The 24,619-nt window shown below is 39.4% G+C and overlaps 2 protein-coding genes across 4 annotated transcripts in view; one reads left to right on the top strand and one right to left on the bottom strand.

The window, feature by feature from the left end:
- elapor2 (endosome-lysosome associated apoptosis and autophagy regulator family member 2) overlaps positions 1 to 15,943 on the top strand; it is a 29,197-nt gene extending 13,254 nt beyond the window's left edge. The window contains exons 8-22 of one of the 2 annotated variants that reach the window (XM_036563821.1): positions 340 to 428; positions 519 to 696; positions 1,355 to 1,483; positions 2,387 to 2,477; positions 2,682 to 2,784; positions 3,462 to 3,599; positions 5,767 to 6,030; positions 7,468 to 7,641; positions 9,435 to 9,624; positions 11,348 to 11,444; positions 12,388 to 12,489; positions 12,584 to 12,710; positions 13,142 to 13,320; positions 13,399 to 13,567; positions 15,558 to 15,943. In XM_036563821.1, coding sequence (XP_036419714.1) covers positions 340 to 428; positions 519 to 696; positions 1,355 to 1,483; positions 2,387 to 2,477; positions 2,682 to 2,784; positions 3,462 to 3,599; positions 5,767 to 6,030; positions 7,468 to 7,641; positions 9,435 to 9,624; positions 11,348 to 11,444; positions 12,388 to 12,489; positions 12,584 to 12,710; positions 13,142 to 13,320; positions 13,399 to 13,567; positions 15,558 to 15,629 — 2,102 coding nt within the window. In that variant the 3' untranslated portion in view covers positions 15,630 to 15,943. The remainder of the gene's footprint in view (positions 1 to 339; positions 429 to 518; positions 697 to 1,354; positions 1,484 to 2,386; positions 2,478 to 2,681; positions 2,785 to 3,461; positions 3,600 to 5,766; positions 6,031 to 7,467; positions 7,642 to 9,434; positions 9,625 to 11,347; positions 11,445 to 12,387; positions 12,490 to 12,583; positions 12,711 to 13,141; positions 13,321 to 13,398; positions 13,568 to 15,557) is intronic. The other variant, XM_036563822.1, reaches the window with a different exon arrangement.
- Positions 15,944 to 20,861: 4,918 nt separating this feature from the next.
- The window catches only part of tspan9b (tetraspanin 9b), a 54,016-nt gene continuing 50,258 nt past the window's right edge, over positions 20,862 to 24,619 (bottom strand). For both annotated transcript variants that reach the window (XM_036563802.1, XM_036563801.1), the window contains one exon: positions 20,862 to 21,495. In XM_036563802.1, the coding sequence (XP_036419695.1) occupies positions 21,424 to 21,495 (72 nt within the window). In that variant the 3' untranslated portion in view covers positions 20,862 to 21,423. The remainder of the gene's footprint in view (positions 21,496 to 24,619) is intronic.

Here is a 24,619-nt window from a genome sequence, read left to right as displayed (position 1 = left end):
AATTTGAGGGGAACTTTTACCAAAAAAAAGAAATAAATAAAATAAAAATTTACATTTATTTCATGCAGTTACTGAATAATTTGCCTTACGATTTGGTCATGAAAATTCAGATGGACAAACCAAAATATACCCTGAAGAATAAGAAGTTAAATCACAGTATTATTCAAAAACAATGTAATATAATAATCTAATAATAATATAGTAGTGAAACATTATGCTGAAATTTTTGCAAAACTTTCCAGGTGGTCTACATGTCAATCTTCTATCACGTTTGTTTACATAGTGCATCCTTGCTGGAGAGTGTGCTGTATGTGATATTTCACTGTCCTTGTGTTTTAGAGGAAGGCTGGGCAGAGTGTAAGGAGAGGCCTCCATGTTCAGAGAAAGATTACTTTCAGATCCACACAGCCTGCGACAGCAACGGCAAGGTAAATGGCACTAATAAGCAAATACGGACACAAAACCGGTTTATTCTTTAGCAGTGCTCTGATGTTTTCAATGCTGCCGTGTCATTTCAGACGCAGGTGTTGTATCGATGGGTGGAGCCAAAGGTCTGTGTGGAGGACAATGGAGCAGTAACGCTGCCCCCTTCAGGAGAGAAGGAGGACTGCCCACCCTGTAACCCAGGGTTCTACACACACAACTCCTCCACCTGCCTGCCCTGCCCACCTGGGACATTCTCCGACGGCATCACAGGTGCTGACACACGTTTAATCCATGCGGTGCATGTTTTATATGGTTTATACACACCTGATTTGTTCAAAGATGCACGGATAGATGGTTTGTTTTTTCTTTCATTCTTTCTGTGCAAACATCATCCAAAAATGCCTGGAGAATTCAGTGTACAGTTGAGCATTCATTGCAGCAAAGTTGTAATAGAATACTAGATACTGTAATACTAGTTTGGCAAAAAAAAAACATTTTTACAGAATTTTCCCTTCATCCCAGATGTAAACAATTAAAGAAGACTTGTTTTGTGGCTGATGTTCTTCTTAAGGAAAAAAATAGAGATGAATTCTGGCTTAAGGATGCAGCCTAGTGTTGTTTTTAGCTACAGAGCCTAGTTTTGTCTGTTCTCATAGGTAATGGCGTATTATACAGTGTCAGAAACTGCAGGCTATTTGAGATTACTTAACAAGTTGTAATAAGGTGTGAAATGATTTAGGTAAGCAGTTTGATCAGTGCTAAAGTGGTAGCTACAAGCTTCCATTACTTTTTATTAACATTAACTTTGTATCTCCAGTATTAAACTAAAGAAGCGTTAGACTCCAAACGCATACTGGCTGATTGAGGACATTTGGGAGGTACTGCTAGCAATTGTTGTGTAATGGACCAACCTACTGTTTATGTCCAGAGTGCCAAGCGTGCCCTGCAGGGACAGAGCCATCACTAGGGTACGAGTACAAGTGGTGGAACGTTTTACCCAGAAATATGAAAACTTCCTGTTTCAATGTGGGAAACTCCAAATGTGATGACATGAATGGTAAGAAGAAATACTCTAACGATTTAATGATTTTAGTACAGTAGTAGTAGTGAAAAAAATGAATGTTCAAAACAATATATTGACAATATATTTAACCAATAAAGCCCCCGGTAGCTTCCGGCAGCATCTCTCTTTGTCTTTCTTGGAAACCACGAAATGTGGAAAAATGGGAACATTTACTTAGTTAGAGTTAGCGCTCAGTGTCAGACTTCAATTCTGAGTGGGCTGAGTATTGAGACATGCTATATTTGGTTTTAGTTCAGTTTTTTGTATTATTTATAGCTCAGTTGTGACTTTGCATAAGCTACTTTGCAAACTTCTGTTTTGAAATTCATTTATATTTTTCTGAGCCAAACCTGTACAGCATAATTAGAGAATCAAAACAGTTTAACTCATAAAATATAGAAAATCAAATCTTGACCTCAGAGCCAAAAACAGTACTGAATATTAAAATATTAGCAAAAAGCAAGTAATGATTTTAATACAGTAGCAAAAAAAAGCTAAAAAATGAATGTTCAAAACAGTATATTAAAATTTAACCAGTAAAACCCCGGTAGCTATGTAGAAAAACAGGAACATTTACTTAGTTATAGTTAGTGCTTAGAGTCAGACTTCAATTCTGAGAGGGTTGAATATCCAGACGTGCTATATTTGGTTTTATATGAGGCAGTTTGGTTTTTAATATTATTTATAGCTCAGGTGTGCTGTTCTATAAACCACTACTTTGCCCATGCTTCTGTTTTGGAATTCATTTATACTTTCCTGAGCCAGTTAATTGGAGAATCAAGACAGTTTCAACACATAAAATATAGAAAAGAAATCTTGAGCTCAGAGACGAAAATGCGATTGAATAGGAAAATGTTTTAGTGGGTCTGTAGCTGATTACTGTGAGTCCGTGTTCAGGCTGGGAGGTAGCTGGGGACCACATCCGCAGCGGAATTGGAGGTTCTGATAACGATTATCTCATCCTGACTCTACGAGTGCCTGGATTTAAGTGAGTCTGCATCTTCTTTGTCTGACGATTAAACAAAGCCCTTGCGAAGTGCAACTCATTAAAATGTTTTAAATGGGTAAAATGGGCCAAGTACATAGTCACACAGTGTGAACCAAAATTGCTAGAAGCCCAGCTGCTGTTGTTTGCAGGCCCATCTTGTACCAACATGCATTTACTGCTCCTCTCTCACTGTCGCTTTCTCAGACTCCCAACGTCTGTAGCGGGGGTGACAGCCAGCGAGTTTGGCAGAATTACATTTGTCTTTGAGACCATCTGCAGCGCAGACTGTGAACTCTACTTTATGATGGTAAGCTCATTGTGCATCATGAAATTGATACGCACTTTATATTTGTTCGCCTCGTTGTTTAGTGAGTGTTGCTGATAAGCTGCCGTTTGGTTAAAGTTATAAGATTAATAGTTGATTAGTTGGTCATATCCAGGCAACGTAACTCCCCATTGTGTTGCGGTAATGATCTTACCTGAAAGATACGCTGTGTGTGATGATCAGTTATGAAAACAGATAAGTCTGTATTGACAGCCGTTGTTTGGTGAAGCTAAATGTGCCCTCAGTAATCAGAGTACAAGGTTAGGGCTAACAAATTATGCAGAGAAACAGATGGACTTGACCTCTGACGGTAAGTGGACCTGATAAAATTAACAGTGAGTGTACCTAGAAGGAGGTGTAACTAATGAAGTAGCCATGTGTGTGTGTGTGTGTGTGTGTCGCTGTTGACGGAACAAAACCTTGTATCTCCAAAATGGTAACTTTACAGGAGAAGGAAAAAACATACTTTACTTTTAATGTAAGTCAATGGAACCAGACTTTTTTCCAAGTAATTTTTGACCATTTCTTTTGGTCCATTCATCATGAAATTTATACACAATGTAAAGGGCAACAGGCATTTTCAAATTATGAGAAAAACTGAAAAAAGTTCCCTCCGCCCTGTGATCGTAACGTGTGATTGTCTGTTTTTTTTACTGCAGGATGTGAACAGGAAGAGCACTAACGTGGTGGAGTCGTGGGAAGGCACCAAAAGCAGACGAGCATACACACACATCATGACTAAGAACGCATCTGTCTCTTACACGTGGGCCTTCCAGCGCACCAACAAACCTTCGGATGTAAGTACAGACTTATCATATGGACAGTGCTGTGCAAAGTTTTTGGGTGCCTGAGAAATTAAAAAGCTATTTATCTGAACAGTAAGCATTTATTTGCTCAGAAAAACACCAATATTACGATAAATATAAATAATTTCAGTACAGTAAGTAGTGATTTTATGTATGTCAGTATGCTTATTTAATGTTTCCAAACCTCTGCTCACACCATTATTTGTATTAATCATCTAATGATTGGTTTAGATCAATCATTAAATCAAATAATTTATGCTGCTGATAGAATTAAACACTCTCTGTTATGCTGGGGCGACCGGAGAAATCTGGAACCAAACTTTGTTCTTCAAACTAGCTGACAACAAATCATCTCTCTTTTGAAAATAAGACATTCTTGTTGCTTTCTACTGTATGTATGTTTATTTGCTTTTATTGTATTTATATATGGTGATTTTACAAGGATAATACAGTTATTGTCAAGACTTATGGCTTTAACCCTTGTGTGGTTTTCGGGTCTTTGGGACCCACTTTCAATATTTACATTTACAAAAAGAAAAAAAAAAAGAAAAAAAAAATATTATTGTTATTTGTTATATTATTTTTTCTTTGCTCATTTTCTGTGAAGAACGTATTAAATAACCCATTTTCAGTGCCTTCACTCTGTTCACCCCCCACACATTTATATTACACGTGGTGTTGGCTGAACCCGTGGAGAATAAAAGTGTGGAGGTGCTGTGTCCTTCACTCTGTTCCCCTCCTACATGGCCTGCTGTTAGTGTGTGTGTGTCTGTGTGTATGTGTTTGTATATATGTGTGTGTGTGTGTGTGTGTGTGTGTGTGTGTGTGTATGTGTTTGTATGTATATGTGTGGGTGAGGGTGGACAACATGGACAGGCTGCTGACTGGCTACAGCTGCTAAAGGAGAACCCTACACTGGACACTTGTGATATTTTAAACATCTGGTATTTTTACATAAATTGTTATGGCTGTATTGATTTAAAACAACAATAATGTGGTGGGTCCACCAGACCGCTGAGTAACAATAACATCAACACCACACAAGGAAAAATGTGCTCAGCACTTTCAAAGTAACCATTAACACACACACACACACACACACACACACACACACACCTGCAGGCGTCCAACAAAAGCCTTTAGGTGTGCAAGTGATACTTTCAATCAGTGGTCCTTCTTTTTTTACCACTATTTTGAAAAAGTGGCACATTTGCAATTTTAATTTCTTTTATCCAGAGACACAGCTGACCTGTTTTCAGAGTTTCATTTTGTCTGCCACTCTGCTGATACACAGTGCACTCACACTTTCTTTTGCTCTCTTTCACTCGCTCTCTCTTTTCTCACTCTCTCTCTCTTTTTCTCTCTCTCTCTCTCTCCCTCTCAGTCCATTCACTCCATTCTTCTCTTTTCTCTGAAGTGTGTCAGGGCCAGATGTACGCAGCACAGAATGTGTTGCGTGCATTGATTTGACCGCAATATGCACCCACAAAAACACCTACTACCAGCGTTTGCTCTGGCACAGGGTTTTAAAGGCACAGTGAAATAATGGAGCCATAAACCACCATGAGACAAAACAGAAAATGAAGGATCACTGATGTAGAGATGTATGTGTTTATAAAAGAGGTTTCACGGCCCCGCCTCTTCTGACACACATTCATCTGTTCCTCTGTTCATCTGAGATTTTAAACCGTGTTATTTGATGCTGAATATTCAGCATCAAATAACATCTTCGAGACTGTTTAGCTGCTATGTCTGCTGCTATTGTTAAAGGAAATTTCTCCTCCTTTTTTGAGACCCCAAAGCTTTTGTCTGGTTTTAAAAGAGGGAGGAAAAACCATGCAAAACTCGCCTGCTAATCACTCAAACTTTAATAAATCGATAAATTTTTAATCAGCCGTGCTTCCAGTGTTCCAGTATTTCCACCCATTTTCTGCACAATCCTCCCACATTTTACACGGTCCTCCCTCAAACGCACATAAACTGCACTTTTTGGTTCCTGTAGTAGTTTCATACATGCATACGATTTGTGTCTGAAACTGATACTAAAGGCTTAGCACATTGGGCCCTCAGCATGCAGTTATTAGTGAGCTACTCTCAGTTCCCCATCCTCACTAATGGACTATCCTCTCCTCTCTCTTCCTCTCTGTCTCTCTATCAGGTGCGTCGCTATGTGAATGACATAGTGAAGATCTACTCCATCACAGTCACAAACGCTCTGGACGGATCGGCCTCGTCCTGCCACGCCTGCGCGCTGGTGAGTCAGGAGAGCGGCTCGTCCTGTGTGCCCTGCCCTGCCGGACACTTCATAGACAAAGACACCAACCAGTGTCAGGAGTGCCCGCCCAACACCTTCCTCTCTGGACACCACATCTACGGCGAGGAGGCCTGCCAGCAATGTGGCCCTGGCAGCAAGAGCAATAAGGTACATGCGTGTGCACTAATCTGACCAGGCAGCGGTAGCAGTAGATATGAACCTGTAAATTCAGATAAGATCTTTTTTTGCCATTTGGACAATGTCCTTAGGAATTCTTATGCATATCTCTCAGTTAGAAGAATAAGAAAAAAAGAAAGAAGTGATATAAAATATGAGGTATATACAGTTGTGTTCAAAAGTTTGGGCATCCCTGGTCAAATGATATGTTTTGTTGACTGAAAGTGAAAATAAGTTGACATGTTTTACAGAGAAATCACTTCTGCACATTTCAGTGCACAATTACTGTTTATGTACTGAATGTAACATACTGGCCAAATGAAACATAAAAGGTGGTCCATAAAAAATGTCATTTGACCAGTGGTGTTCAAACTTTTTAACAGGACTGCCAAAAGTCATGGGATAGCAGAATTTTTGAAGTTGTGTGAGCATTTAACATTCCTCGATCCATAGTGTCACGTGTGTACTAGGAGTATATTATAGAAGGCATTACCACCCACAGTGGACAGCGCAGTGGCCGCCCACAGGTGCTTAAAGATTGTGACTGGCAGCGTCTGGCTAGAATTGTCCATGCAAACAGACAAGCGACTCAGAAATCACATTCACATTCAATGCAGGAGGCCCCACACGCATATCCCACAGATCAGTGCAGCGTTCTTTAGCTTCCATGGGATATAAGAGCAGCAGACTCACCAGAGTGCCTCTGTTAACACCACAACACCGGACACACCGCCTCACCTGAGCTTGTGAGGTTGCACTGGAACCTAGAGGACATGTGGCTGGTCCGATGAGTCATGGAACCAATTGTTTTGGGCTGAGGGTAGGATACGTGCATGAAGCCCCATGAAGCCATGGACCCCAGTTTTTAACAAGGCACTGTGCAGGCTGGTTCCATACAGGTGTGTGGTACATTCTCATGACATGGCTTGGGTCCACTGGTCTGCCTAAACATAGCATTGACCGGTGACCGCTACATTTCACTGCTTGGTGACTATTTGCAGCGCTTCATGGACTTCATGTACGCCCACAGTGATGGGATATTCCAGCAGGATAAAGCACCGTGCCATTGGGCCCAAGTTGTCCAGAACTGGATTAAGGAGCATTCTGGAGAGTTTCGACGAATGGTGTGGCCTGCACATTCGTCCCAATCGAGCAATTATGGGATGTGGTGGAGAGGTCCATTCGCACCCAAGATCCTGCACCCACAAATACCACGGAGCTGTGGGTGGCTATCCAGATGGCATGGCCCAACATCCCTCCAGACATCTTCTGTCCGACTGTGAATTCGATGCCACGTTGAGTTGCTGCACTTCGCTGGGCTAGAGGGGTCCTACACGATAGTAGTTCCTGTCCCATGAATTTTGGCACATCAATTTATTTCTATATATATATGTGTACATACAGTGTGTCTGTGTTTCTGGTTTGCAGGAACATTCTGTCTGTTTCAGCGACTGCTCCTTCTCCCACACGGATCAGAACCGAACTCTGACCTACGACCTCAGTGCCTTAAGCTCAGTGGGATCCATCATGAATGGACCAAGTTTCACCTCCAAGGGAACCAAATACTACCATCAGTTCAACATCAGCCTGTGTGGACCAGAGGTACTTACAGACTTACCTACACATGTATGCAAAAATCTGGGTGTCGCTCTTACAGAAAAGTCACATATATTTCACATGTGAAGTCTGCAAAAAACATGTGTTTACAAGTTTACACACATGAATAATATGTTATCACATGTGACATGAAACAGCATGTGATCACACATTTATTCACATATGATGACACGTGTTTATCATGGGAAGTGTGCAAAGCCCACATGTGTTCATTCACATGTGAAATGTGTCTTTTCTGTAGAGGTAAACAAATGACATGTTTTGTCTAAGTAAGTAAAAAAAAGTTTAAAATCCCCTACAGAGAACACACTTCTGCACATTCTAATGCACAGATATGATTTATTTGCTGAATTTAACAAAATAAAGTATACAATATAAAATGTCACCTGTGCAAAAGTTATATTATTATATTTTTTCAGTATATTCCAACAGCAGGGAAACAGAAATTGTGCCGTACAATTTGCAGAAAAATGTCATATTTAAGCATGTTCCCTGTAGAACATGTGTCATGTTCACTTAGATGTAACCTATTTATTCTTAAATCAACAGAAACTGTAATTTAACCAGGAGTGATCAAACATGTGCTTACAACTGTACAGAGCCTACTGGATTAATAACACTATGGGGATTTACCACTGAAATTACTTTATTATTACTATGGCTAATATTAGTAATCCTACATCTTAACTTCAGGGAAGATCTCAGTAAAAATCTTTTGATTAATTTAGTTTTTTAAATAAAATATATATTTTCCCTCACGCAACCTGTCCAAAGTTTTGGAGTTGAGAAATACAGGAAATCTTTTAAAAAGACACACACATACACACACACACACATACACACACACACACACACACACATACACACACACACACATACACACATACCCACACACACTCGGGCTGAGTAGTATACCAAATAAAATGAATACTCTGTTGTGACATTGTCCAGTGATGCACATTTCATCAGTCTGAGTGGTTAAAGTGTCCAAACTCTGCTGTTATTTGTTATAATCATTCTTCTGAACACCGTTTGCCAAGTAACAACTCGCTTTATGCAGCTAACTGTTACTAAGTTTGTACTTTAGCACATATAATAAAACAACTGAGTTCACTAGATAACTTCTATAAGATAATGCTTGACCTGCATTTGGTTAGATTCTCAAGAAGAGAGTGACTGTCGGACTACATCACATTCTGAATCTGTCGTTTATCCTGAGTGAGCTTTTTGGTTGGGAGCTGTAACAGAAAAACTAACGGCTCTGTCTGCAAAACAAAAGGCTACTAGTTTTTGGGAGAAAGGATTTCCCAGTATTAAAGCACATTTGATGAACAGTTAATGGCCTCTTTGCTTTACTTTTTCTTTATTTTGCAGAACTGTTTTGTAAAGGCAGTAGAGTACTTGAGGTCAACCGAATCACAGCCGTGATGTGATTCGCAATAACACACTGTCTCTAGTGTTCTGCAGCTTAATCATACTGTGGATACTGTTTACAGCTGAAAAAAATCCAGTAGCCCCATCCCCAAGGCAAATTAAACATAGACGTCATTATGATTTTCATAGTCTCAACAAAAACATGTTTATTAACGTAATTAATACATAAATATATATGTTTGCATTATTAACTTTAAATGTCTTATAAACCTTTATATAATACAGCAGCTGTATTTGGTATATCATAATATCACACTGTTATTTTCTTGACAGTTTAAAATATTGAGATTAAGCTGTTCTTATCCTTTACCCCCAGTACTGATCACTGTCTCTCTCCACTGCAGGGGAGGAAGGTGGCCGTGTGTACGGATAACGTCACAGATTTGTCCAGTAAGGACTTGCAGAGCGAGTCAGCTGCCCTCAACAATTATGTGGAGACTTTTGTTTGCCAGTCCACCATCATCCCAGCAGATGGGCGGGGCTTCAGGACGGCTCTCTCGTCTCAGTCCATCAGTCTGGCCGATACCTTCCTCGGTGAGTGGCAGCCCAGTTTAGCATATCTGACAGCTACAGCTTTAAAACCTGCTCTGTGACGTACAGCTCGTTATTTAAATTGTCAGTCGTTATTTGACGAGCCACCAGTCAATAATGTAATAATACTGTCACTTTTGAAATTCTTTGTTTTGAATATTAGGGATGTTCTTATAAACATGACAAATACTGGAACTGTACTTAGAAAAAATTAAATGAATAAAACTTTTTTTTTTAGCGACGCCTGGCTGAATAATTAAAAATGATAATTAAATAATTAAATAATTTCATTGATTTAAAATCAATAAAAGTTAAAATTAAAAAGGTTTTTTAATAATATTTTGGAACTTAAGTGACCAAATCTTATTACTGCAACACAGTTAAACTGTGTAAACGGTGTAAACAGTGTTTCTACATAACATTTCATAATCTGTATCCTGTTGTCAGACTAAGTGCTTTAAAGCTTATTATTAAAACATGTGTATCTTGCAATATGTTGATATCTATTGGTGCTTTTCTTGTATGTGTGCCACATAACAGTTTGTTTACGTCTTTAGAGTTTACAGGAAAAAACATTAGAGGGATTCAACAGTTAAAAGTAATGCAAACTTATCTAAAATAAAGCTGGATATTATGAATCTAATTACATGTAGGTAAGGAGAAGCAGATATGTGGACACACTGTGCGTAGAAAAACTTAAAAAAACTTTAAAGTTGAAAAATGAATCATTTAATGGTTTCTGTACCTTACAGGGCTCAAATCGGTGTGCCAAATTATATTAATAGTGTTTATCTGGAACGATCATGACCCTTAAATATTTATGGGCATGGTTTGAGGGAGTTTCAGTAGAACTTGATTCTTTTCACCTTACAAATGTTAAAAGAATTAGAGACGTTTGCATGTGTGCTTTTTTACAGTAGCTCTTCCTGCAACTGGCTGCTAGTTTCATCTCTACTGTTTATTAATATTGATCCATAATCCATATATAACAGGGGTGTCAAACTCAACCACTAAAGGGGCCATATAAAAAAATCTCAACAAATCTGTGGGCCAGCTGTGTTTTTATTTTATTTTTTTATTTTAACTACAATGGTAAAAAATAGCCACTGAATACCTGAAGAATTAAAAAATAATTTTAAATAAAAACAAATTGATTCATATAAAAGAACAGGCAAATTTAGCTGCAGATCACTGTTAAACCTGTTAAGTCCCCAATCGCTTGAACTAGACACCTGGCGTCTTATTTTTTATTTTTTTATTTTGTGGTGCTGTCCCATAGATCGTTGTTGGGAAGGGGGTTGGAGCACACATTATGTTGCAGTGTGTGCTGGGAACTGTAGTGCAGCTCATGGTGAAATGGGCTAATGGTAACAGAACATTAAAATAAGTTTGCGGGCCGAATAGGCTTGTGCCACAGGCCTGACTTGACGTGTTTGACACATGGGGTATATAATATAAACCACCTGCTGTGAGGGTCTTAATGATTATATTAAATAGCATTGTTTGCAACCTGATTTCTGAACATATCTGAACAAACTGCTGGACTCCATCAGTCAGATTGTATGAGATGAGCAGGCCACTGATCCAGGCCTCGCTCCACAGCTATCAGGACAGCCTGTTGCGACGGCCTTAAGCGTTTCTAATCTGACATAATCTGAGCCTCTTCTTTTACACCAATACAGTCTCTCTCTTTCTTTCTCTCTCTCTCTCTCTCTCTTTCTCTCAGGAGCCACAGTGGAAAGCACTCTGGATGGAGTGAGCGTTAGGCCGGACCTCTTCCCGGAAACCTCACGGAAACTTCCAGACATCAACTTCTTCTATCGGTAAGTAAACAGAGAACTTTCTAAAGAGGGTGTTTAGGGTACAGTGTGCCCTGCGATGGACTGGCGACCTGTCTGGGGTGTTTCATGCCTTTCGCCCAATGACCACTGGTATAGGCTCCGGCACCCCCTGCAACCCAGAAGGATAAGCGGCTTAGATAACGTGTGTGTGTGTGTGAAAAAAATGTATAGCATGTTATAATTAAAATTTCTGATGGTTTCAGTATATATCATGGTATATATGTACTTTTAAATAAAACAATGTTAGATGCTTAAGTAAACCTATTTTTGTAGGTTAACAGTTCTTTATTATTCTGGGATGTCCCTTTACTTAAAAAAAACAACACAAACAAACAAACAAAAAAAAAACAAAGTAAATCTTGGATATTTTTATCATGCAAAATAGTAAAAACAAAACTATGTAGATAACTCTATGTCAATATTGCTTTCTATTATTAACTCTATGGACCTGGAAAACAGTGCTAAACGTAATTTCCCCAGGGCTGAATTTGGTCTCTTATTTGGCAGCTTTTTAAAAATTTTCCTTTCCACCTTAAGTGGAACAGCAGTTACATTCTGGCACATGACGGCCATGTTAAGCTAAGGCTAACTACAAATGACCAGCTATTCCTGTATGTCTGCTGCCTCGAAACCCAAGTGAACTCCTGCATTTTCAGTTTCATGACTGAAACATCAGATATTCAGCTAAATGAGGTAACATTAGCATTGTTGCACTGTTTGTATGAGGCGTTATCTGCACTTATTTGTAGTATAGCAGTATAACAGTTATGCCAAAACTCATATCTGAGGAAGAATTTCAGCCGGTATACCAGATGAACCTGTAGAACCGATGAATCGCCCACTACTAGTTTTAATGTATGTGAGGAAGGCGTGTGCCGGTGATTGCTTTATCTTTATTTTGAGGATGTTTTTTCTTCTGTTCAAGCTCTCCCCGAATCACAGCATCATGTGAGCACGGCCGCAGTGCGGTCATTACCCTGCGCTGCAACCCTGAGAAAGGAGAGCGTGGAGAGCTCACTGTATCAAGGTGTGCATGTGTGTATGTTTTAGTGTAAGCTTGCTCCTATGCAGTATGTGATATGCATACTAAACTATAAATATGTGTTTGTGTGTGTGTTCAGTAAGTGTCCTGCAGGGACCTGTGATGGCTGCATGTTTTATTTTCTGTGGGAGAGTTCCAGCGCCTGTCCAATCTGCACTGAGGCAGATTACCACTCAATAGAGGGAGCGTGCAAGGGAGGCATGCAGGTAGGCAACTTTTGCAGTGCCCCTCTGGTCTCTGGGGTGGGACCCTCAAGGGTACATCCAAGTACCTTTAGTCAGGGAACATAATTGTACTATAATCCACTGAAATTATATGTTCTAAGTTGTACTGACTCCACACACCCCGTCTCGTCTCCAGGCTTTTTATTTTACTGTTTTTTTTAAAACATTACATTATGAAAAGATACAAATATGTACTTTTTTTTACTTGGAAAAACTTACTTAATGGACAACTGGACCTTAAAACCACTGTTGTACCTTTGAGGACACATTTACATTATTTCTAACAGTGTATGGTGAATAAACTTGATTCTGAAATCAGAAATCATTGATTTTTTAAGGACTAGTTCACAATTCTAGCCAAGCTTAGTTTTCATGGCAACCTACATTAAAGCATGTTTGGCGTTTTGCTCTAGGACACCCTATATGTGTGGAATGAGCCAAAGCTTTGTACTAAAGGGGTGTGGCTGCCTGAGAAGAGCTCCGCCCCCTGTGAAGCAGTCCCTCTATGGCTGAAGGTTGGAATAGGAGGTGGGGCATTTATGGCCGTCCTCCTCATTTCTCTCACATGTTACTTCTGGAAGAAAAACAAGAGGTGAGTAACCTGTCAATGAAGGTCTAGTGGTAATCCTAACTGACGAAATGACCGACTTTCTGTGCCTCTCTGTATTAGATTAGAGTATAAGTATTCCCGCCTCGTCATGTCGGCTAATAAGGAGTGCGAGTTGCCAGCAGCAGACAGTTGCGCTCTGGCAGAAGGAGAAGGAGAGGAGAATGAAGACGATGTCGTTTACTCAAACACTCCATCACTACTGGGCAAACTGAAGGCCATTGCCAGCAAGGTTTGAAACTGCTTTGCTTTGTTTATACTAGTGAAGAACTGGTCAGTCCAAATATCTGCAAGTGTGCATGTAAGTGTTCATGTAAACTGGATTCACAATTACATTCAGTTAAATTAATTTTGAGTTACTTTGAGTTTAATTTGGAGTGGTCCTTTGTAGATTAATAAACTCTTAACAGATTATCAGTAACACATCAACAACATATCAGTGAAGTAGCAGTAATGAAGCAACTGAATACACTGAAGTAAATATCTTGTAGATGTTCTGTTGATACATTACTTACATTAAGTAGATGTGTTGTTAATATGTTGCTTCCATTACGCAAAACCTAACCTCAACCCAAAACCTAACCCTAACCCTGGTCCTAATCCTAACCCTAACCTTAATCTCAACCCAAAACCTAACCCTAACCATATGTTTTGACATGTTACTGAGAGTCTGTTGAGTGTTTGATTAATCTAAAAAGGACCGCTCAAAATAAAGTGTCACCAAAAATTCTGTCATTTTTGCGTAGTTACATCTCTATACTGAGCTAGTAAGGTAATATATGTGAACACCACTGGCCGAATGACGTTTTGTTGCTTTTCTTAGCGAAAATAAGTCCTCTTAAACTTAAATGTGACATTTTTCTGCCAATTTTAGTGCACAACTTCTATTCTCCTACTCCTACTGAGTTTAACTTATTTGGGAAAAAAAAAATAAAATGTGTCCCATACAAAAGTTATAGCACATTTTATATTTTATTTTTCCAATATGTTAATTTCAGCAAATAAATAGCAACAGTACATTGAAATGTGCAGAATGTGTTAACTTATTTTCACTTAGAAAAGTAGAAATTAATATAAAAGTACAGCTTTTATTCAGAAGACCTACTTGTTTCAAAACAGTAATCTCAGGCATCAGGTATCTTATTTATAACCATATAAAACATCTTTCTGTGAGGTAGCTTTTAGAGCAGGGTGTCAAAGTCAACCACTAAAAGGGCCATATTAAAAACTCGCAACAAATCCAGGGGCAGCTGTGTTTTTATTTATTTTTACTTAACATATTGCTGTGAACCCAACTGGCCATTGTTCAAAATATGCCAAAACTACAACAGCAAAAAACAGGCACTGAATACTACACTACTGCTACTGCTACTACTAATAATAATAATAACAACAATAATAAAAAAAATATTTTTTGTTTATATAGGACTTTAATGCTGGTGGCAGCTCAAAGTGCTTTAGACAGGTGATAAAGTTAAACAGTAATACAATAAATTATAAGTATTCATTAAAAATAGAATCATATAGGATTATCGTTCATATAACTTGAATGATTAAAAATTAATTTGAAATAAAAAACGTTTTATTTGAAACAGTAGACTACATCAGATGCAGATAACTGTTAAACCTCTTTAAATGTCCCCAGTGTACAGTAGGTTTTTTTAAACTGTCCATTTGCTTTACCTAGACCCCAGTATATGCTGTCCCATAGATCGTTGTTGGGGAGGGGGTGGGAACACCCATTACATTGCAGTGCATGCTGGGAACTGTAGTGTGAAATGGGCTAATATTTATAGAAAACTAAAATAATTTTGTGGGCTGAATAGGATTGTGCCACGGGCTTGACTTGTGTTTGACACGTGTTTTAGAGGAACTAAAGGCTTTGGACATTCGGTTTGTATCATCATCACTGTGAACAATTCTGACTCAGTAAGGTTCTCTAAACTGGAGCTTTGCACATCAAACCAGTCTGAATGACTTTATTTACATCTTAACAATTTAATTATGCAGAAAATTTGAAAAAATCGTACTTAGACAAAACAAAATATGTCATTTGGGGCATCGAAACTTTTGCATACGACTGTAAAAGCAACATAAGGTCTAATAAAGAACAAGGAAGAGGAATCTATGAGGATCACAAGCAACATAAAACACGCTTTGTAATATAAAAGCAACAAATATTGCCTAATGAGAAAACACTAAGACTCTGTTTCTGTCTGAAGCAGGGAGAAGGCGAGAGCAGCGAGTCCGTCCAGCTGAAGTCCTCTCAGGCAGAGAGATGGGTGTGGGGATAGTGCACTGCGGTCAGGAAGAGGACGCACTCCACATAGGGGAGGGAGAAAGAGACAGAGACTCTCTTCTGCTTGCTGGGGCATCTGGGCTCTCCCACCTCTCTGCACTCATTCTCCACCGGCTTTGACGAAGTTTGGACAATCCTCAGAAAAGTCTCAGTTGTTTACATATCTCTTAGGTTCCAAATGCAGCGTATGTACATGTTAAATGCGGGAAGCCTTTGCAAGCTGAACTTTGCTCCTTAATTCAAGCATCAATTGCTGTGTATATATATATACATTTGCATACACACTTTTTATGAAGTATGTTACAGAAATAGTCTGATATTCTTTTCCTCAAACATTGTATCCAGTTTTTTTTGATGGTTGGTGTGAAATGCATGCATTCAAGGCAAAATACTATGTAACTGCGATTGTACAAGATCGTTTTGAAGCCAGACGTAATTTTTGCTCAAAAAGCATATTTTCACAAAACCAAACAAAAAACTATTGAGTCCCTAAGGGGCCGTGGTAAAAAAAAAAAAAAAGTTAATGACATTGCGTTCCCTCTCATAATATATGCCCGTCAGACAGCAAGCAAACGTAGGACCAGAGGTGCCCAACGACACTGCCTTAGAGCTTTGTTTTTTAGTATAGCTAATGTTAAAAGCTGTTTTCCCAGTTTCACCAGTCTGCGCTGAGTTTATTCAGCAGTTGTTGTCTACAGTCTCTGTAAATGTAGCTGTTACTGTACGAAGAAACTCGATCTCAGTCTCAGTTTGAGTCACTAACAGCAGAATCATGTTTGATTTTGAGAAGCGACACGTCTTTGTTTTAATCCAAGATCAATGTAAAATTCAATAGGCTACTCCATACCTGTGAGCTTTTTCAAGTGAATGCAAACCAGTGCATCGTAATGCAAAACATTTGCGAGGGAATGCTATGTCATTAACTTTTTTTTTTTAACCACGGCCCCTTAGGGGCTCCGTAAAAACCCTATAAAACTGTGTTCTGAGGAAAAAATCTTAGACTGTTTCTTTAAACACCAAGGCCACAAGCATAACTGCAAACAGTTGTTTCACTGAAGCATCGAAGTAGCCTACACAACACCCTTTATTCAAGAGGATAAAAGGATATCACTGCTGTCAGGACAAACCCCATATGTCCAAAATGAGAACTTTACAGAAGACACAAAAAACATGCTTTACTTTTAATGTAAGTCAGTGTAATCAGACTTTTTTCCTGGTCATTCTGGGCCGTTTCTTTTGTTCCATTCATCATAAAATTTACACACGATGTAAAGAGAAACAGTCATTTTCAAATTATGTCAAAAACTGAAAAACGACATAAAGGAGAATCAAAGTTTTGTCCCGACCGCAGTGATATACACATAATCCACTGATGAGCACTGACAAGACAACCCTGACCCACCTTTATCACAGAACTCAACAGAATACCCTGCATTATGTCAAGGAAACAGCTGTAGGAGTCTGCCAAAAAAATGAAAGCGTCCTCTTTAGTTTTATGCATGGTGGCACAGATTTAAATCAGATTATCTGAAACAAATCTGTGCAATAATTTACCTCCCTAAATCCCATTTTAACAACCTGCAAAGCCAGACACTGCTGTCCCTTTTTCAGGTTTAAGGCAGTCAGAGCTCTTGAGCTGAATGCGTCAGTGGAATGACGGCATCACACAAACAAAACTAGCTTTCATTCCTCTTCACACCTGTCATTTATCTTTCTTTTCCAGATTCCAGGTCATTTTATTTGTGTGTAAATAAGGGGCAGCACAGCTGACCAGCACTGCAGAACCTCCAACTAACGCATGCGAAAGAATGACTATAATCGGCTGAGTGATGGAAAAAAACTTCTTCCAGTGTTTCGTTCTCTCACTCATAGACCACATTCAGGATTCGGCCAACAGAGAGCGGCAGAGGCAGCGCTAGTCCCCTGCAGGCCCCGCCCTCTCCCACAGCCCCACCCCTCTCCTGTTACCATGGATACTGTGGAGGACAAGAGCCAGTACTGTTTTCTATTTTCTATTTTGTATTGTTGTGTATTTTGAGCTGTAAAGAGTTCTTGTTGAAAATATTTCTAATTGTTTTTTGTTTCCTCCTCCCTGAAAACTGCTAATGCTTTAATAAACTTTCAGAGCGCTTTACACTCTACTAACTGTCCATGCTCTTAACTTCCAGCACCGTCTTTACAACTAAGGCCCAATCCCATTTCTTATTTTTACCCCTACCCCTTGTTTTCGAGCGTCACCTTGCCCCAGTGGCACTGAGTTACAAGGAATAGTAGTGGAAATCTTCCCTATGAAATGGGACCCTCAAATAAAAAAGAGCATCACTTCATTAACAGCTACTAGCGCTGCTCTGTAGGCGACCCTGCCAGTCTGCAGTGATAGCAGAGGAGGGTAAAGTTCACCTCCTCACTGCTGGGCTTTAGTTACATTTAGGGTATCATATTAAAGCTGGGTTATGAGGAGCCTGGCCACTTCCCATTTCATGCCGTTTTATCAAAAACAAAACTGCAAAACAGCAGAGGGCGCCAGCGAGCGAGTCCTCAATGAATGGGAGTGAATGGAGCTCAACGGCTATAAACGAAAAGTTAAAACAGTTTCTAATCACTCGCCCAGAACTTTCCTGTAGGATGTATTTCACTAAAAAAAGCAAAGAAAACTTACCAATATATTTACTATTTTCTACAGCAAATGGGCTTTGGGCAGTAGGACACTAGCATTACTGCTACTGAATGTTGATTGGTTGGTGAGCGGAGCAGCTCATTGGCTGTTCACACTCACTGACGTCATAGACGTACATGAGACACCGTTTTAAACTCCTGTAACTCGAGTTTAAAGCTCTTAAAAATATAACAGCGGTGTTAAAATGTTTTATGCTGTTCTGTGTTCAGGAAATAAATGTATTATTTTACATTAAAAATGTTTAAGCAATTATAAACTATGATTTTGCTTTAACTCTCCATCTTAACCCGTTTGTTTTGGACTCGCTCAGGAGCGCCCTCTAGCGTTTGAGAAACCCGGAAGACATCACAGAGTGGTAATTCTCCTCTCTGGAAGTTCTCTGATCATATGACAGTTGTTTATTATCGCCCACCCATAATTCTTCGTGGACATGAGGCTGAAGTCAGCTATTTGCCAGCTTCTTGTTCTAATTTAATGTTCCACCTTAAATGGAGCAGCAGTTCTGACGCCTGAGGCTGCACCATTTAAGGTGGAATGGGAAATTTAGCTAACTAGCTAATGAGACATTAGCATACTACAAGAAATTTTTATGGCTGTTATGAAGAAAAGGAACATATTACATTGAAACAACATTAAACTAAGATAATACGCTGGTTATCGTAGTTTCTTTTAACAGAAAATTCTCACATTTGTGGGTTTCTTTGGTCGTTTGTGCAGCCATTTTGCTTTTTCTTTTCTTTTTTTTTTTCTTATAACACTCCGTTTGGAGTGTTTTGCCTCTGAAAAACCTCCGTTTGGAGGGCCAAGTAGCCCCAACACTTCACCCTACCCCTCTATCTCAACAACAATTGGGACACCCTACCCCTAGATGTGAACGCACAAAACAGAGGAGTAAGGGCTAAGTGGTAGGGGCGAGGGGTGAAATGGGATTGGGCCTGAGAGTCGAATGTTTAAGTAATGGATAAGTATTCACTGACCTTCTGACTGCAGGCTGTCACTCTTTGAAATTGGTTTAGTGGATCAGTTGTAAACACTAGAAAAACGAAAAGCCTTTCCAGCCTTTCGTCCATTTAGAACAGAGGTGGACGGAGGACTGGGACCACAAACTGTATTTAGGAAGGATCCTGTCAGTACAGGATGTCAGTCAAGAGAAGCGAAAAGCAGAGCGTAGCAAACGGGCAGATCCTGTCAGTACAGTATGTGCAGTTTTGAAAAGCTTGAGTCTCTTTCCCATTTTTGGTCCTCACATTACTGCTGAAAGGGTCGCCTTAATGAAAGAGCCTCAGTCCATATCCATTAATGTTTGAGAGCCATAATCATTGTGCAGACAAATAATATTTGTATGATTTAGTAGATCAGTGTTACAGCAAGCTAAATATTAAGTTCTCTATTTTAAAGGATCTCATTTGCGCTTTGTGTCCATATATCCGTTTCTCATTACTGATACTGATCGTTTTTGTTTTTTTTTATGAGAAAAAACGAGTTTGTTTTACGTTTCTGTGTTGAGTTGAAGTGAAGCAAAACTACAGAAAGTTTTGTGTCTAAAGAAAAACATCAATGGGTGTTGCAGTAATGACATTAAATCATTACCGCAATACTAAAATACTGTATTTTGTAAAATATAAATGTTTATAACTCGCTTTAAAATTTTTTGTCTGGCAAGAGTGTACACATGAAAAAAGTTAGGAAAAATGATCATTTACAGATTTATCTTTCAATCTTACTGTTGCGGTGATGAGAATTTTATCACTTAATTTGGAAAATGTTGCTAAAAATCATTTAAAATCATGAGTTTTATTTTTAAATATTAAACCAGGCATTATTGTTTGTATATCCAGAAAAAGTGTCCCAATAATTCTCATTTGTGAGAATCCAAACTATTAATACTTCCCACAAGTTTCACTGGAAGCCTTTCTCTAGATGGATCTCTTTATAACTACATATTGACCAGGTTTACTTCAGACAATTGACAAAGCCATCCAAAGCTCAGGAGCAGGCAGCAAAGGAGGAATTATCAGTGAAAGAAACAGAAAACAAATCGTTTTGCTCCGGGGGGAGGCCGTGACTTTGAACGGTATCAGATACCGACTTGAGGAATAAAGTACGCCAGGAACAATCAGGAGCTCACCGGGGACAGTTAGCGGTCAATAAGTAGTCTAAATTTCAATGTGTTTATGCTATATGAACTTATGAGGCTCTTTCCAATAAAACCCCTTGAAGTGCCATTCTGTTTGTTCATGTCTCCTTTGAAGACAGCGCTTTATCGATCTCTCCATCTCTCTGTCTCTCCACCAAGCCTCTCACGATCTGTCCTACCTCGCTCTTTTCCAAATGACTGCGCTGGGCCGGCTCGCTGGCCCCAGCAGGGAAGGTGCACTTTGAAAAGATCAGTGAGCGGCAGAACAAAAGAGCCGCGGAGAGAGACGGCAGAGAGAGACGAGTCAGTGGTCAGCAGAGGCCCGAGGCAAAACGATTGTCAGTCCATGCAGCAGCCCCCTCTCTGCCCACTCATGACATAAGCACACGGACAAACAAACCAACACCCAGCGCTTATGATAAACAGCAATATTTATAGGATACATAGGTCAAGTGAACAAATGCGCATCTGTACAGTTAGCTTGTGTAAAACATGCTTTATGGGCAAATATATGAGCAAAGTTTGCAAAGTTTTGTGTCGAGAGAGAAAGAAAAAGTCAGGATGTGTGTGTTTGGTACATTCGCGTCCAGACAGACAGGCGTCTGCGTCAGCCGGAAACTCTTCTATCTTAGTACGTCATTTTAAAGTTCAAGAGAATATTTTAATACAAGCAGAAAAACCTCGACGGCTGATGGAATCCTCCTGTGCTTCAAAGGCCATCTTCTCTTCTCTAAAATTCCTTTCATTTGTGTTTTTCTTCCTCCAAACAGTCCTCAAACGCCGCTTCAGCCCTAGAACGGCTCTTTAGCATGTTTTTAATGTACAGTATAAAAAATCTGTTAGAGGATTTCAGAAAGTAAGTTCATCAGAATTCTTCAGGAATGAAAAGAAGCAGGAAGTAGAATGGTGCTCTGGGAGTTGTAGTTTTTTTGTTGTTTTTTTTCCCCTAAACAAGGTAAAACCTTGGCAGCTCTTCTAGGCATCATACTTCTTCCCCGCTCTGTGGATCTGCTGGTACAGGGTCATGGAGAATGCCATGCCAAGAAGCTGCAGGACATGGAAAATGACATCAGAGCAGAGCATAAACAGAACACAATGTCATTTAAAGTGACTGTAAAACAAATTCAGACAATCCTCAGAAACCTCCATCTCATGTTTGGTGCCCAAAGTTTGCTTCTTAAGTTTTGCACTGGAGCCATAAGGCTAATGTTGTGGAATAGCTAATATTAGGGATGGAAAGATCAACTGGTTTTAGATCGAAATCGACCGATTGTCAGTTCCAACAGTCGATCTACAATCTGCCAATTTTCCTTTAATTTAGCTAACAGCGAGAGCCAATCGATACAAAATATGTGAGCCAAATTTTACAGTTTTTTACAATGTCTGTCTCGCATGAAGCCAGTTTTATCTGCAAAGACTGAAACATTAACATGACTTGTGAGGGAAGTGAACAGCATTTTAAATTTGAACACTGCTAACAAGATATGACGCATAGTGCATCATCCAACTGAGTACAGTGAGAATTAATGAAGATGCCAACAACAAGATACCAAACAGTGCAGGTGACAAATGGGCTCCTTGTCTAACATACACTTAAATACTCCAGGAGACACAGAAGAGCAGGAAATCCACAATCTGATCACATTCCTGCTGTGGAACTAGCAGAGGCAGCCGTTCCACGGAGTACACAGGCACTGAATTGCTGGCAGAGCGATAAGGGCTTTCCTAGTCCTGCTGAAGACCTCTCTGAGTGTGAGCAGCAAAAGATTGTTCAGCACTGCTTCAAATATTTTTGACAGACTGCTGTGCCAGAAAGCCTAAATGTACTCTTCATAAAAAAAATCTGCTATTGACGCTGTGTGAGATCGCAGGATGTCTACTGCCCACATATGAGCTCCTAGAAACAATCCTTTGTTTAACTTGCTAAAGGGAGATTCACTCGAAAGAGGCCCCGGATATTCTGTACTAACTCTCGCTAGGACAAAGCAGCCTGAACGAAACAACGTGCAATGTGCTCCTCAGTACTGTGGGAAGAAAACCTCATATCTCCAAAATGTTAACTTTACAGGAGAAGGAAAAAACCTACTTTACTTTTAATGCAAGTCAATGGAATCTGAATTTTTTACAAGTGATTTCGGTTCATTTCTTTTGGTCCATTCATTATGAAATTTACACACAACATATAGCACTATGGGTATTTTCAAATTAAGTCAAAAACTGAAAAATGACAAAAATGGAGATACGAGGTTTTCTTCCGACAGTAGCGTTATGGAGCTTCAAACAAGCCGGGATGCCCCTGCGTCGGAGCGATGAGGTGGGCGCCGGACAGCGGCTGCGATGTTTAGCCTCTGTTTGCAACATCCGGGTGCATAGCCCCGAACCCCTTCATGTGTCTGGCAGAAAACAGACATTACTTCCAGAATCGCATGTAATGCAGTCGATTACACACACGTGAAGGTATGCAGTGTATTTTTTTGGTTCAGATTGCTTCATCCTAACGGGAGTTACAACAGAATATTCAGGGCCTTTTTCGAGTGAATCTCCCTGTATTTGTGTATTTAAATTTAACTGAAAATGATTCAAGGCTTATCATGTTGAAGTTTGGCTATGAAGCTGTAAAACTGAATATTTCATATGAGGCTGTTACAGTTTTAGGGTTCTTAAACCAATTTAAATCATATTTGGTGTTTTGGCCTGGGTAGTATAGTTATTCTGTCTCCGCCCATGTTCGGAACTGGCGTCGGCTGATTGGGCTAAAAGATAATCAGTATTGACCTCACAAAACGCTGATAGCTAATGTAGCTAAGGAAAGGAAGCTCATAACATCAATTACGAGGCTAATGTAGCTAACAGGTATTTAGCATCATGCAAGGTCAACAACTACATCACTCAAACTAGGGTTGGTTAGAAATCTCAGTCTTGCTTCTGTTGTTTTTAACATTGGCTATGTTTACAGAGATTAACAGATTAAGACTGTGGTGTTTATATTCTCACTCTACTGAACAATCTGATGGAGAATCTCCATTTACCTGCGCACTACAAGTAATCCGATCCAAAATTACACGCATACATAGAGAACCACTTAGTGTGTTACCTGAGGTTTCAGCTGGCGTGCTTGTGTTTTGAACAATTTACAAATTTTGTCAGATCAAAGAAGGCCGAGAGGAAGACGTCGTGTTCTGAGACACATAAGCTGGACGTCCGTCCCACCGCCGTCTTTTAAAGATCAGAGCATAAACTTCGTCTCCTCTTCAGACCAGTTTCTGCTCCGCCATGTTGAACGGTATAGACTTTCACTATGACGTGACGAACATGATCAGAACGGACTTAAACTTCAGATTGGGAATGTAATCAGATACAGACGTTTACATGGTTATTATTCTTCTATTTAACAGATTATTTACAGGATTACCCGCCTCGTTCAATAGGATAGAAACCATATTCCAAATGGCCTCACTTGGACTAGTCTATTCTGATTGAGCTATTAATTGGATTATTAATGGATTATCAGTCTGCATGTACACATGACTATTGTATGATATACTGTTATCTGTAAAAATGGACAAAAGCATGTTGCCAAGCTTAAAACAGCAGTATCTGCCATCTTAATTAGAAGTCTGAATTTTGTCTGTTTGAGATACTGATGCAGGATGTAGCCATGCTATTTGCTACATAAGCTTCCATTACATTGTTAGCGACATTAGCTCCAGTACAAAACGAAAGAAGCGAACTCTGGACGTCTACCTTATCTTGGCTAATCAATCACATTTGGGGTAAAGGACAGAGATGTCAGAGGATGAGGTCATCTGAACAAATCAGGACATACATAATATCAGTGTCTGTCAACAACATATACAGTACAGAGCAAAAGTTTCAGGCACTTGAGAAAATTAAAATTAAAAAGACTTTTATCTGGACAGTAAACATTTATCTGTTCATAAAAACTCAAATATTATAATAAATATGAATAACATTACAAATTACGACACAATATCCTTAGTATACCATGGACATGGTCAGTACTTAAGGAAAACACTTTCCAACTGCGTGTTTGATTACAAAGGCAGCCTAGCATCAGGTTAATTGGATTTACTACATACAGTCCATATATGGAAACTATGCTACACGAAAGCCTGTTTTTAATTTTTTAATCATTTAATTTCTGTGATGT

Source organism: Colossoma macropomum, unplaced genomic scaffold, assembly GCF_904425465.1.
Source record: "Colossoma macropomum unplaced genomic scaffold, Colossoma_macropomum, whole genome shotgun sequence".
In the NCBI taxonomy this organism is placed as follows: Eukaryota; Metazoa; Chordata; class Actinopteri; order Characiformes; family Serrasalmidae; genus Colossoma; species Colossoma macropomum.
Note: the sequence above shows the minus strand (reverse complement) of the source record. Positions and strands in the feature narration are given on the sequence as shown.